General features: G+C 45.5%; 1 protein-coding gene across 1 annotated transcript; it reads right to left on the reverse strand.

The window, feature by feature from the left end:
- Positions 1–6,708: 6,708 nt before the first annotated feature.
- LOC123128590 (serine--tRNA ligase, cytoplasmic) lies at positions 6,709–10,786 on the reverse strand. The gene is made up of 10 exons (XM_044548632.1): positions 10,465–10,786; positions 10,317–10,387; positions 10,056–10,217; positions 9,605–9,710; positions 8,369–8,562; positions 7,825–7,928; positions 7,562–7,745; positions 7,295–7,474; positions 6,975–7,202; positions 6,709–6,895 (listed from the first exon to the last, which is right to left on the reverse strand). Exons 1-10 carry the CDS (start codon positions 10,595–10,597, stop codon positions 6,881–6,883), a joined length of 1,377 nt encoding a protein of 458 aa, XP_044404567.1. The 5' UTR covers positions 10,598–10,786; the 3' UTR covers positions 6,709–6,880.
- Between the last annotated feature and the right edge of the window lie 2,233 nt (positions 10,787–13,019).

Genomic DNA, 13,019 nt, shown 5'->3' on the forward strand with positions numbered 1-13,019 from the left:
GCGGTGGATTCGTGGGCTGCAAATTCTAGTAGCTGGTCACAAAGAAAGCAAACATGGTTGTAATCGCAGCCTCCTGCATGCGGTCTGTCAGCGGTGTGAAGCTGATTTTGTTTTTTTTTTCGAAAAGGGGGTACCCCGGCCTCTGCATCAAGAATGATGCATACGGCCCTCTTATTAACCAAAGCAGCAAAATGTGCATACAAGATTCCATAGTCTCAAAATCAAACAAAGAAAATGCAGCCCATATCGACACACAGACTAGCCAGAAATAAAATGCCACAACCGGCTGGCTAAAGAAGATAGGAAAACTAATTGCATATCCTATTACATGACTGCCATCCAAACCGGTTGAAGATAACCCGAGCAGCCATCTCCCATCGGGTAGACCCAGTAACCAAATACTCCCTGGCCTCCATCGGAGTGAGTGACGACCACAAACGGATCAAAGCCGTAGCTCGGAATAGAACCTGCAAAAAATGAATTCGTGGTGTTCTGTTAAAAACCAAATCATTTCTGCACAACCAGATGGTCCACATCAACGCACAAACTCCCACCCGAATATGCCTTGCTAATGCAGAATCAATCCCATTAAGCCAAGTCCCAAATAAAGCGGTAATCGTGGTGGGTGGAGTAATATTAAAGGCAATATGCACCGTCTGCCATAGAACCTTAGCTAGCGGGCAATCAAAAAAGAGATGTTTAATTGTCTCATCTCGATCACAGAAACTACACCTAGTAGGTCCTGTCCAATTTCGCTTTATCAAATTGTCCTTTGTGAGAATGACTTGTTTATGCACAAACCACATAAACACTTTTATTTTCAAAGGAATTTTAACATCCCATACCTTTTTGGACGTTGGAATAGAACTTGAGTTAATAACATCAAGATACATTGACCTCACTGTAAATACCCCATTCTTGGTCAACTTCTAGCGTAATACATCAGGTTGGTCAGAGAGTTGGACCTCCATTAGTCTCCTTACTAACTGGAGCCAAACCTCCCAACGATTGCCCACTAACGACCGTCTAAACTGAATATTAAGGGGGATAGTTTGAAATACCGTTGCCACGAACACCTCTCGTCGTTGCGCAATACGATATAAAGAAGGATACTGCATAGCCAAGGGCGAGTCACCCAGCCAAGAATCCTCCCAGAAACGTGTAGTAGCACCATTTCCAAGGACCACTTTTGTCCTATTAAACAGTAATACTTTGACTTTCATTAGTCCCTTCCAGAAAGGCGAATCAGTCGGCCTAACTGATACCTGCGATAACGTTCTAGTCTGGAGGTACTTGCTGCGAATGATTTGCGCCCACATTGCTTCAGTACCGGACGCGAGCTTCCACAACCACTTACTAAGAAGGCATCTGTTCTTAACCTCTAGATTCTCAATACCAAGCCCACCTTGGTCTTTGGGTCGACAGATAATATCCCACTTAGCAAGCCGGTATTTTCTTTTGTGCTCATCACCCTGCCAAAAGAAACGTGATCGATAAAAGTCCAGTCTTTTTCTAACACCCACTGGAACTTCAAAGAAAGATAAGAGGAACATAGGCATACTTGTGAGCACCGAGTTAATCAAGATTAACCGGCCTCCGTATGACATGAGCTTACCCTTCCAGCAGCTCAGTTTCTTCTCAAATCGATCCTCGACACACTTCCACTCTTTGTTAGTTAGCCTACGATGATGTATCGGAATGCCAAGGTAGGAGAAAGGTAAACTTCCCAACTCGCACCCAAACAATTGCCTATAAGACTCTTGTTCGTCTTTGGCTCTCCCAAAGCAGAACAACTCGCTCTTATGGAAATTGATCTTCAACCCCGATAATTGTTCAAAGAGGCATAGTAACAACTTCATATTTCTCGCCTTGGCCAAATCGTGCTCCATAAAGAGTATTGTATCATCAGCGTATTGAAGAATAGATACACCTCCATCAACCAGATGAGGTACTAGGCCACCCACTTGTCCATTGTCCTTCGCCCTTCCTATCAAAATTGCTAACATATCCACCACGATGTTAAACAAGATAGGGGACATTGGATCTCCTTGCCTGAGGCCCTTGTGAGTTTGGAAGTAATGACCTATATCGTCATTTACTTTAATACCAACACTCCCTTTTTGCGTAAAAGATTCCACCTGATGGCGCCAGGCATCATCAAAACCTTTCATACGCAATGCCTGCTGCAGGAATGGCCACTTAACCTTATCATACGCCTTTTCGAAATCCACCTTAAAAATTACTCCATCTAATTTTTTAGAATGAATTTCATGGAGCATTTCATGCAGGACAACCACCCCTTCAAGGATGTTTCTATCCGGCATAAAAGCAGTTTGAGACTGTTGCACCACAGAAAGCGCAATCTGTGAGAGCCTGTTCGTCCCGACCTTGGTGAATATTTTGAAACTAACATTGAGTAGGCAAATCGGCCTGAACTGCTCAATGCGCACAGCCTCCGTTCTCTTAGGGAGTAATGTGATGGTTCCGAAATTCAAGTGAAACAGTTGTAGCTGTCCCGAGAAAAGATCGGTAAACATAGGTAGCAGATCCCCCTTAATAATGTGCCAGCACTTTTTATAGAACTCAGCCGGAAACCCATCCGGTCCGGGAGCCTTAATAATGTGAAGCTGATTTTGTACTACACTATTTGAACTGTCAAAACGTCTTACATTTAAAAACAGAAGTAGTAGAAGCAAGAGTAACAATTTTGTTTTCCTCTCAATTCTGAGGCTCCATAGTTTCTCAAGCTCCGGTCTAGCAATTGATCCCAAGGAACTGACTAGAGTATGCCGAGAGAGCAGGTCAGGTTATCTTCTCTGAATTTGCAGCCAATATGGAAAGAGAGAATTTCTTATTTGGTAATTCTTAAAATTTGCTTCCCTACTTGGCCTAAAATAAAATTTCTTCCTTATTTGACACCTAAAGTAAATTTTGTTTCTTATACGAGACTTTCGTTCATTTTAGGCACTAACGGCGTAGGTATGAGGCGAAAAGACCATTTTGCTTCTAGTGCATTGTTTAACTATCCTGGATGAAGTAAAAATGCAATCAGTTCATAAATATTTTTCGGATGTAGAATGGATGCTGCGCATAGATATGAAGAGGTTAAAGGGAGCGACACACTTCCAGGCCGATCAGTCGGCGTTCCCTGTTCTCCCGTGCGTGTGTTTCAAGTTGTGCCATCGATCTACTAACCGGCGTCTAGTGCTTAGTAGGAGCACGTGCAAGTGCATATTGTGCAAATCGACCCAGCTGCGTACGTACTACTAGTACGTGAGTCTCCCCATCGGCGGCCAGAAAATAATCAGATGCAGCTAGCTTAGAGCATCTCCAGCCGTTAGGCCCCCCAAGGACACGAAAAAGCGTCATTTGGGGCGAGCCGGTGTTTTTTTGGCGTGAGGGCGAGCACGTTCCCAGTCGCCGCCTCCAGATCGCTCCAGACGTCCCCACAGTTCATCCAAATTTCAACAAACACGGTCAAATTTGAACAAACACGGCCAAATTTCAGGGAAATTTAGGCGTTTTTTACACGAATAAAAGTGATGAAAAAAAACCTAAACTACGGCCGATGCTTCTCCTCCTTGACACGGCCGCTGCTCGACCCCTCGCCTCGGCGCGTTGCTTCACTCGAGCGGCGGGTCGTTGCCGCCCTCGACGTGTGCGAGGACGCCGCTGAGTGTGCGGCCAGGGACGCCCCACCACAGGCGGCGGCCCTCGCTGTTGTTGCGGCCGCGCGGCATCGGCGCGTTGTTGGTGGAGACGAGCCGCTCCTCCTGCCGGCGTTCGAAGTATGTCGTCCACGCCGCATAGTTGTTGTCGGCGTACTCCGGGAGCGCCCACTCCGCGGCCGTCAGGGACGCCCGCGCACGCTCGATCTCGACGTGGAAATAGGGCGTCTCGGGGACGGGCGGAGGGGGGACAGGGACCCCGCCGGCGCTGAGCCTCCACCGCGACGAAGCGCGTACGTCGGGCGGCACGGGGTAGTTGGCCTCGTGGAGGAGGTAGGCCTCCCACTCATGCAGCGAGCGGCGGCCAGAACGGTTGGTCGCGCCGGGGTACCTCGCGCTCATGGTTGCCGGGGGGAGAGAGAGGGGCTCGAACGGGGGAGAGAGGGGAGGAAGTGCGGCGGCGAGGAGGGGGAGGACTGCCGATGCCGATAGATGGGTGCCTCACGGGCGCGGCCAGGGGCGCCTTTTATAGCGGCTCGGGGGCGGCCGCGTGCGAACGCGTGGCAGAAGGCGGGGCGGCGTCGCCGCACTTCGTCGCCCGTGAATCAATGGCAGGCTGACCGGCGGCAGCCTTGGCATTGATTCCCCGTGAGAAAACCGAGACGATGAGGACGACCAGCCTTCGTCTCGCTGATGCGCCGGTCCCGCCACTCTTTCGCGCCAAAACGTTCGCGCCGGCGCCCCCGGGCGCCCCCAGCGTGCCGGTTTGGGTTGGGTGCGCAGGCGCCAATTTCGGCCCAATCCGGCGAAAAACAGGCTCTTGAGGGCGCGACTGGGCCGATTTTTCGGCGCCGACGCTAAAAAACGGCCTTGGGGGCCTGTTGAGGGCGCGGCTGCAGATGCTCTCAGATGCAGCTAGCTTGCACGTGCATCTCGCCGAAAAGTACTCGACCGTACTTGGAGCTACATCTCATCAGAAGGTACACGAGTCAAGACCTTTTTTTGAACAATCTCGCAAAGTTTTTATTAAATCGTCACAATATTTACAGAGACGGATGGAAGATCTTTAGGATGACCTAGTTAAATATGGCGGCCACCTCCTAAAAAAATATATGCTTCGCTAAATTGTGAGCCTTAAAATTTAAGCTCCGAAATTCATAACTAAATTTACAAAAATTAGACACAAGTCGAGACATGTGTCAACCTCTACCCGCCACATGCGCTGCCCTTCACCAATTACGTGTTCCACATATCGCCTAGATTGCCGATCGCGTCTGGCCTCAAGGCATCTTCAATGGTTATAAGATACTTGCTGATAGATTTTGCCACATAGAATTTTTGATAATATGCCATATAATAAATGAGAAAAAAAAGTAAGTTTGTATGTACATGAACCAACAAACCTTGCACAAGCTTCAATGTAGAATGAGAGAACACCTAATTTATTATCTTAAATCCTACTAGGCAAATTACATACAACCTATTAGAGTAGTTGTATGTTAAAATATTGGTTGGTGACATGACATATTTTACCAACAAGCCAATAAACAAACCATGAAGATGCCCTCAAAGCGTCACGGCCGCAGATGTTGACGCCACAGCCGCTCCACCGCTTCGCGTCCTTCATGGCCGGCGCCATCCACAACTCATGGCACAACTATGGGCGGGCAGTCACGCCTGTGGTGTCATGTCAGCGTGGACGCCCAAGGCCGAGCTCGCCTCAGCGTTGTGGGCCGTCCACTCTGCAGTTGCACTCGCTAGTACTACGTACCACTAAAAAAAAATTGTTAGTACTACGTATCCCTAAACGAACTCGCTAGTACTAGCGATGTTTTGTACGGATATGTACACGTACAGATCAGTTTATCTAAGGAACAAAATATTGGAGCATACATATTCATGGGCAGTATCTGTTGACCCCTAAAATATGGGTGAACTGATTGTTTTTTTACTACATCTAGGATAGTTACACAATGCACTAGGGGCAAAATGATCTTTTCATCTCACACTTAACCCCGTTGGTGACTAAAATGGACGAAAGTGTCATATAAGAAACAAAATCTACTTTAGGTGTCAAATAGGGGAGAAGAAATTATTTTAGGCCAAATAAGGAAGCAAAATTTAAGAAAAGGTCAAATAAGAAATTCTCTCAAAATGAAATCTTCAAGGTCAGCAGCCCTTCTGGCAAGCAAGAAAAGACCAAGGGCGATGTGCCAACACGCATACACGTTTTACTATCTTCTAAAAAATAATGGCGAAAATTATGTATAGCAGCTATGAACACTGCAAAAATATGCATAGCAAGCTAGATTACAGTTTTCGTTTTTTAAATGGGCTTCAAACCGATATCTTTTGAAATAGCGTAAATCGATTCAAATGTAACTAGGGTAGGGAAGATGCATTACATGCTATCCTACTGCAACTGCAAAGCCTGGCTGGTGTTTGAAGGCCATCCAAATGCATCGAATGATACAGTAACTCACCTGGCATGCCCAAGAGTTGATAAACAAGAGCAAAAGAGTAAAGAAAAACTAATGCAAATGAAGTCGTTATTATCATCCATCGCCACCTTTCGGGGCCCTTTGATTCACAGGATTTCAGAAGCACGGAAATATGAAAAATGTAGGATTACACTAGTTTGTTTGATTGCATCACAAGAAAAACATAGGATTCTTCCCAAATGGTTTGAGCGGATGCTAAAATTCTTATGGAACGTGGTACAAAGGAAAATTCTTAGGAGGGAGGGGGGGGGGGGGGGGGAATCCTGTAGGATTCAATCCTATAAATCAATTGACCAACATAGGAAAATTTCCTAAGGATTCCAATCCTACAAATTCCGATGAGAATCCTTTGAATCAAAGAAACACCTGGCTCACAAGTCAGAGTGCATTGAAGACCAGGCAATCAACGCCTTAGGCTGAGGCAAGTAACACTGCTACTCAGGTAATGAGTGATCTATACGTCAGCTTGCAATAACAAATAAATTAAGTTATCGCTACTTCATCAATTTCTATAATGATTAATTAGTGCAACCAATGAATAGTCATGAAAAACACTAATATACTTTGCGGTAAATTATGTGTCCTGGATTGCAATACTTCGTAACCAAAACCATCCAAAATGGGAGACCAAATCATCATCATGCTACAGACCATTCTTGAAATTAATAAAAGGAAGGGTGCATCATTATCTGCCTGGAAACAATTTTCAGTTCAAGCTGCATTTCCCTGCCAGGAGACAAAATAAACGATCAGACTGGTGGTGGATTAACATGCTGTCTTCGGAAACTGGAAAAGGCAAAAATACCTTTGGTTTAGACTTATTGGGTTTGGAGTCAGCAGCAGCTTGTTTGCTATCAACAAGAGGCCGCTTGAAAGGAAGGAAATCTATTCCAAGCATGAATGGCCGCAACACCTCTGGCACTTCAACACCACCTTCCCGCTGGTAGTTCTCCAGAATACAGCAAAGTGTCCTCTCAGTTGCAGTCAGCGTGGAATTCAACATATGAACGAACTGCTTCGATTGCTCATCATTCTGCCAATTCAACATACATACATCAGGTGGTCAGACATTTTGATATACTCACACAAGGCACAAGCATCCATTTAAACAAGGGCAACTCCTACCTTTTTCTGGCCATAGCCTATTCCAAGTCTCCTTGCCTGATAATCTGTGCAATTTGAACAGGACACTAATTCTCGGAAGGTTTTTGATGCAGGGAACCATGCTTCCAAATCATACTTCTTAGCTGCAGCATCATTAAGAGCACCAGAGACAATTGAAACTAGTTGATATGGTAGCCCAATCTGCAAGCAATGTTTATACATATCAGCAACGCGCAGTCGAGGATATCAACACTGTTGTTTAAGGTTCGCAAAGCTTCAGATACTTACCGCCTGATAAAAATCTTCTGCATTTTTAATCATCTCCTCATGCATTTCCCAGGATACATTGTCATTTGGACCTGTGGCGCAGAACTGCTCGATCTTTTCAAACTGGTGGACTCTGAAGATGCCAGCTGTGTCCCTCCCGTGTGAACCAGCTTCTTTCCGGAAGCACGTGGAGAACCCAGCATATCTAAACACGCAAAGTCTGTTATCAAATTACTTGCGCCTAGTGACTAAAGACAAGCTACCTAAAATTAGGCACTACCAACCTGATAGGCAAATCTGCAGGATAAATTCGATCACCTAGATGATAAGCACATAGCGGTTGCTCCGATGTTGCTATGAGATACTTATCCTCTCCGTCACCTGTTACCTGCCAAATGCAACTAACGGTCATGGACTGATGGACATATTATTACACATGTTGGATCAAACTCAAACTAATACTACTGAAACATCATTAGTTCAAATCAACAATGATAATGAGGAACCAGTGTACAAACAGAATATAAACAAAAAAATGGTGCTTTGAACTTTGCCCAGAACTGTACATGTTAAGACTTGCCAGATAGTTAGAACTGGAAATGGAAGGTTACTCCTCTGAGAACCATTACCAATCAACCTAACAGAATGTAACTTCAATGAAACTGAGTGATGCTTACTGAAGCTGTGAACATACAGCAGCAAACTAACAAGAAAATACATTACCACACCCCGAGAAAGCATGGCCTTATTTTTAAATACAGGGAAACAAATGGAAATACAGTTAATCAATAACACCAGAATATGCAAGGGACACCTCTTTGGACTTACTTTGTAGAGCTCCTCATCAAATTGGGCCAACTGGGCACATTTTGCCATGATCTCCTTTCTCATGAAAAAAGGAGTTTGCATTGGTGTAAATTCTCGTTTTCCCAGGAATGATAGCCCAAAATTTATCAACGCCTGGTTCAGGAGAACACCGTCACCCTTCAAAAAGAAACCTCTTCCACCAGCTACATCAGCACCTGCGAATGAGTGGGCAAAGTATGAGAGGTAGCTTAAAATTTAATAAAGCAGGGGTTCCACAAATTTAGTAACTCCAGCGAGCTTGTGCTATGATGGGAAAAAAACTTCTTAAGTACAAATGAACAATGTTTTTTTCATAAACTTAAACGTAGTGCAAGTAGATGCAAACATAAAAAGTTGCTACTATTCTGCTACTCCCTCTGATCCAAAATAAGTGTCGGGGTTTTAGTTCAAGAGAGTACCGGATTACTATATTTGATGATCTGGTGTTCCATAATACGGTAGATAGAGGAATACAGGTATCTATCAATCCCATCCCATATATGTATCAAGCACAGCAATTGTATAATGATTTGTGTGATACCAAGTACTGGGGCCAACATGCTAACACAACAGACTCAACGTTGCTACTTAAAACCAGAATTTTCAGTTGTTGATAGTGATACAGCAGTGCTAGTTGAAACCAGAAATTATAGTCAAATACACACAATACTATTGGTAAGTGTTTAACATAAGGCCCACACAAATTGCAGAGCTGTGCTGATTATTAAAAATTCGTCAAAGACAAAAACCTATATTTGTCACCCTAAAACAAAACCTATAGTTGTCAGTAAGCTGCTTCTCCCGAAGTTCGGAACAAAAAAAATTGCGTCACAGACCCTGTTCAAGAATTCATCCGATTAACCAGTTAACTTGCCGATTAATCCCTACTCATAGGGTCACCGAGTAGCCGATAAACCGAAAAATCATCTGATTAATTGATTAAATGGCCGATTAACTTGCCGAAGCCGATTAATCCCCTACTCGCTAGCCAACCGAGCAGCTACCAGTTAACGATTTCCTCAACAATGGTCACAGAGAAGTAGAACAGAATCATAGACGGCCATTCTACAATGGCAGCGAGCACAACAAAAGAAGCAATTCATTACAACTGTAGGCATGTAAAAAAATGCATTCAACTTTCAATCAAACTTGAACCAGAGTAATCCAAGCACAATGAGAAAGCATTCAACCAACAGAGGATTGTTTTTGAGCATTTACCCTTATCCAAAGATACGATGTCAAGCATTATGCAAAGATCCACATGATTCTTCAATTTCTCCTCCAGTCTCTTCTCGCCCCATGTCCGCACAATAGCATTGTTTGCCTGTGAGAAGGAACTATTAAGTAACTTGAGATGCCTTTATATCAATTCTGTGAAGCAAACCTACATTTCATATTTCTAGAATAGGAACATCCAGTTGCTCATAAGCAGATTCAAAGCCAACTCAATGTAGTGCAGTGATGTGTTTTGTATTACTATAGTTACCTAAATTGCATCACGAATACCGACAGCAGAAACAGGGGAACAGGAACTAGGTTAAATTAGAGCTAGTATAGTTCCAAACAATCACTAAAGGAGACTAGTATCTTTCACAAAGTTATACAGCCAATGTCTGACTTAGTTATCTGTAGAACCATGAAATGTGGGGTTGGCACTTTTTCAACGCACCTCGTCGTTGCTGATGGGCACAGATTCATGCACGAGGTTGCCGATGGTAACTAGCTTGGCATCGAGGGTGGTCTTGGCCTCCTGCACGTCCGTCTCCTTGGCGGCCAGCCTCTTCTTAATCTCCTCCGTGCTCTGTATCAGCTCCGTCGCATCCTGCTTTTTCTGCAACAAAGCGGCATGCTCGCCGTCACATACAAATCCAGAGCTAACCCCGAGGACTAAAAGATAAACCAAAGCGAGGCGAATCGACGCGGGACGTACGGCCTTGAGCTTGCCGATCTCCTTGCTGGTTTTGTTGAGCTCCTGCCGGATCTTGTCGAGCTCGAACTGCCCTGCGGAGACGATACGTCCTGGGGGGTCAGGGTCCGCGGATCTGGAAGGTTCTGGGGGGGAGAGGAGGAGGACTTACTCTGGCGCCACGCCTCGTCGAGGACGATGACCTCGTCGACGAGCTCGACGGGGGCGAAGCGGCTGCGCTGCGACTGGCGGACGAGCTCAGGGTCGCCGCCCTTCTCCTTGCGGAAGAGGTTGATGTCGAGCATATTCTCGTGCGACCGCGGCTAGGCCAACTTCTCCGCGGACGAGCTCGACGGAGGCGAGGCGGCTGCGCTGCGATTGGCGGCGGCGGCGGCGGCGGCGGAGGGCGGAGAGGGAGGGTTCTTCTGACGAGAGGTGGATGACGGGGAGGGAGCGATCGAGAGGGTCGGGTCGGCCGGTCGGGGCCGGTTTTTTTCTTCTGACATCGAGTCGGGGCCGGCCTTAAGAGGCTTTGTGCCGGGCTTCCTTTCGGCCCGTATATGGACTCACAGTCCCGACGGAGACCTACTGCTCGTGCTCTCTCTTTCATGAGTCCCAGTTCAGGGTTTGATCAGGGGGATAGGTGATGGAAACAGCACATCAACATGGCAACATAACTGGCTACCCCGTCCACATAACATGCGGCCAATTATGAGCAGAATAGCTAACCCCCCACAATTGGTTCGGGACTTGATCCTTCCTGGAGCGGAGTGGGACAGAGATGCAATTGCAGAAATCTTTATTCCAACAGATGCAGCCTCAATACAAGCTATTCCGCTTTGCACTCGCCATATCGAAGACTTCTGGCCTTCGGTGGGTCAACAAATTACTGTTGAGCCATTGACAGAATTGAGCATAGTTATGAGAATATCTAGGTATGATCATGTATATAGGCATCACGTCCGAGACAAGTAGACCGAAACGATTCTGCATCTACTACTATTACTCCACTCATCAACCGCTATCCAGCATGCATCTAGAGTATTAAGTTAAAAACAAAGTAACGCCTTAAGCAAGATGACATGATGTAGAGGGATAGTTTCATGCAATATGATAAAAAACCCATCTTGTTATCCTCGATGGCAACAATACAATACGTGCCTTGCTGCCCCTTCTGTCACTAGGAAAAGACACCGCAAGATTGAACCCAAAGCTAAGCACTTCTCCCATGGCAAGAACAACCAATTTAGTAGGCCAAACCAAACTGATAATTCAAAGAGACTTGCAAAGATAACCAATCATACATAAAAGAATTCAGAGAAGATTCAAATATTATTCATAGATAGACTTGATCATAACCCACAATTCATCGGTCTCAACAAACACACCGCAAAAAGAAGATTACATCGAATAGATCTCCACGAGAGGGGGAGAACATTGTATTGAAATCCAAAAAGACAGAAAGAGCCATCTAGCTACTAGCTATGGACCCGTAGGTCTGAAGTAAACTACTCACACTTCATCGGAGGGCTTGGATGATGATGTAGAAGCCCTCCGTGATCGATGCCCCCTCCGGTGGAGCTCCGGGAATAGGCCCCAAGATGGGATCTCGTGGATACAGAAAGTTGCGGCGGTGGAATTAGGTTTTTGGCTCCGTCCCCGATCGTTTGGGGGTACGTGGATATATATAGGAGGAAGAAGTACGTCGGTGGAGCTTCGAGGGGCCCACAAAGCAGGGGGCGCACCCTAGGGGGGGCGCCCCTACCCTTGTGAGCACCTCGTGGCTTTCTTGACGGACAGTCCAAGTTTCCTGGATCTTATCTGATGAGAAAATCACGTTTCCGAAGGTTTCATTCCATTTGGACTCCGTTTGATATTCCTTTTCTTCGAAACCCTAAAACAGGCAAAAAAACAGCAATCCTGGGCTGGGCCTCCGGTTAATAGGTTAGTCCCAAAATAATATAAAAGTGGAAAATAAAGCCCAATAATGTCTAAAACAGTAGATAATATAGCATGGAGCAATCAAAAATTATAGATACGTTGGAGACGTATCAGTGGCCGTGTAGGGATTGACAACCCCTTATCGCGTTGGTTGCGAGGATTTATTTGTTTTGTGTAGGTACGAGGGACTCGCGCGTAGCCTCCTACTGGATTGATACATTGGTTCTCCAGAACTGAGGGAAATACTTACGCTACTTTACTGCATCATCGCTTCCTCTTCGGGGAAAACCAACGCAGTGCTCAAGAGGTAGCAAGAAGGATTTCTGGCGCCGTTGCCGGGGAGTCTACGCAAAAGTCAATATAGCAAGTACCCATCACAATCCTTATCTCCCGCATTACATTATTTGCCATTTGCCTCTCATTTTACTCTCCCCCACTTCACCCTTCCGTTTTATTCGCCCTCTCTCTCTCTATCCTCCCTCTCTTTCCGTTCGCCTCTTTTCTGTTTGCTTGTCGTTATGGCTAGTCCATTATCTTCTCCGTTGTGTCCCAAGAATGAAATTCTAAATTTTAAGCAAAGGGAGGGAGAAAATCTAAAAGACGCTTGGTATAGAATTTGCAATGCTCAAAATAGATCTACGAGGAAGCAATCTACTTCCGTTCTTCTTTGCATTTTTATGTAGGCGCTACTCCTTGGCACAGATATGTCCTTGATAATATCACCGGAGGGAACTTCTTGGGTAGCCATACTTTTGATTCCTATAATGCTATGATAGATTTGTTTGG

The sequence above is a fragment of the Triticum aestivum genome, chromosome 6A (genome assembly GCF_018294505.1).
Source record: "Triticum aestivum cultivar Chinese Spring chromosome 6A, IWGSC CS RefSeq v2.1, whole genome shotgun sequence".
Lineage (NCBI taxonomy): Eukaryota > Viridiplantae > Streptophyta > Magnoliopsida > Poales > Poaceae > Triticum > Triticum aestivum.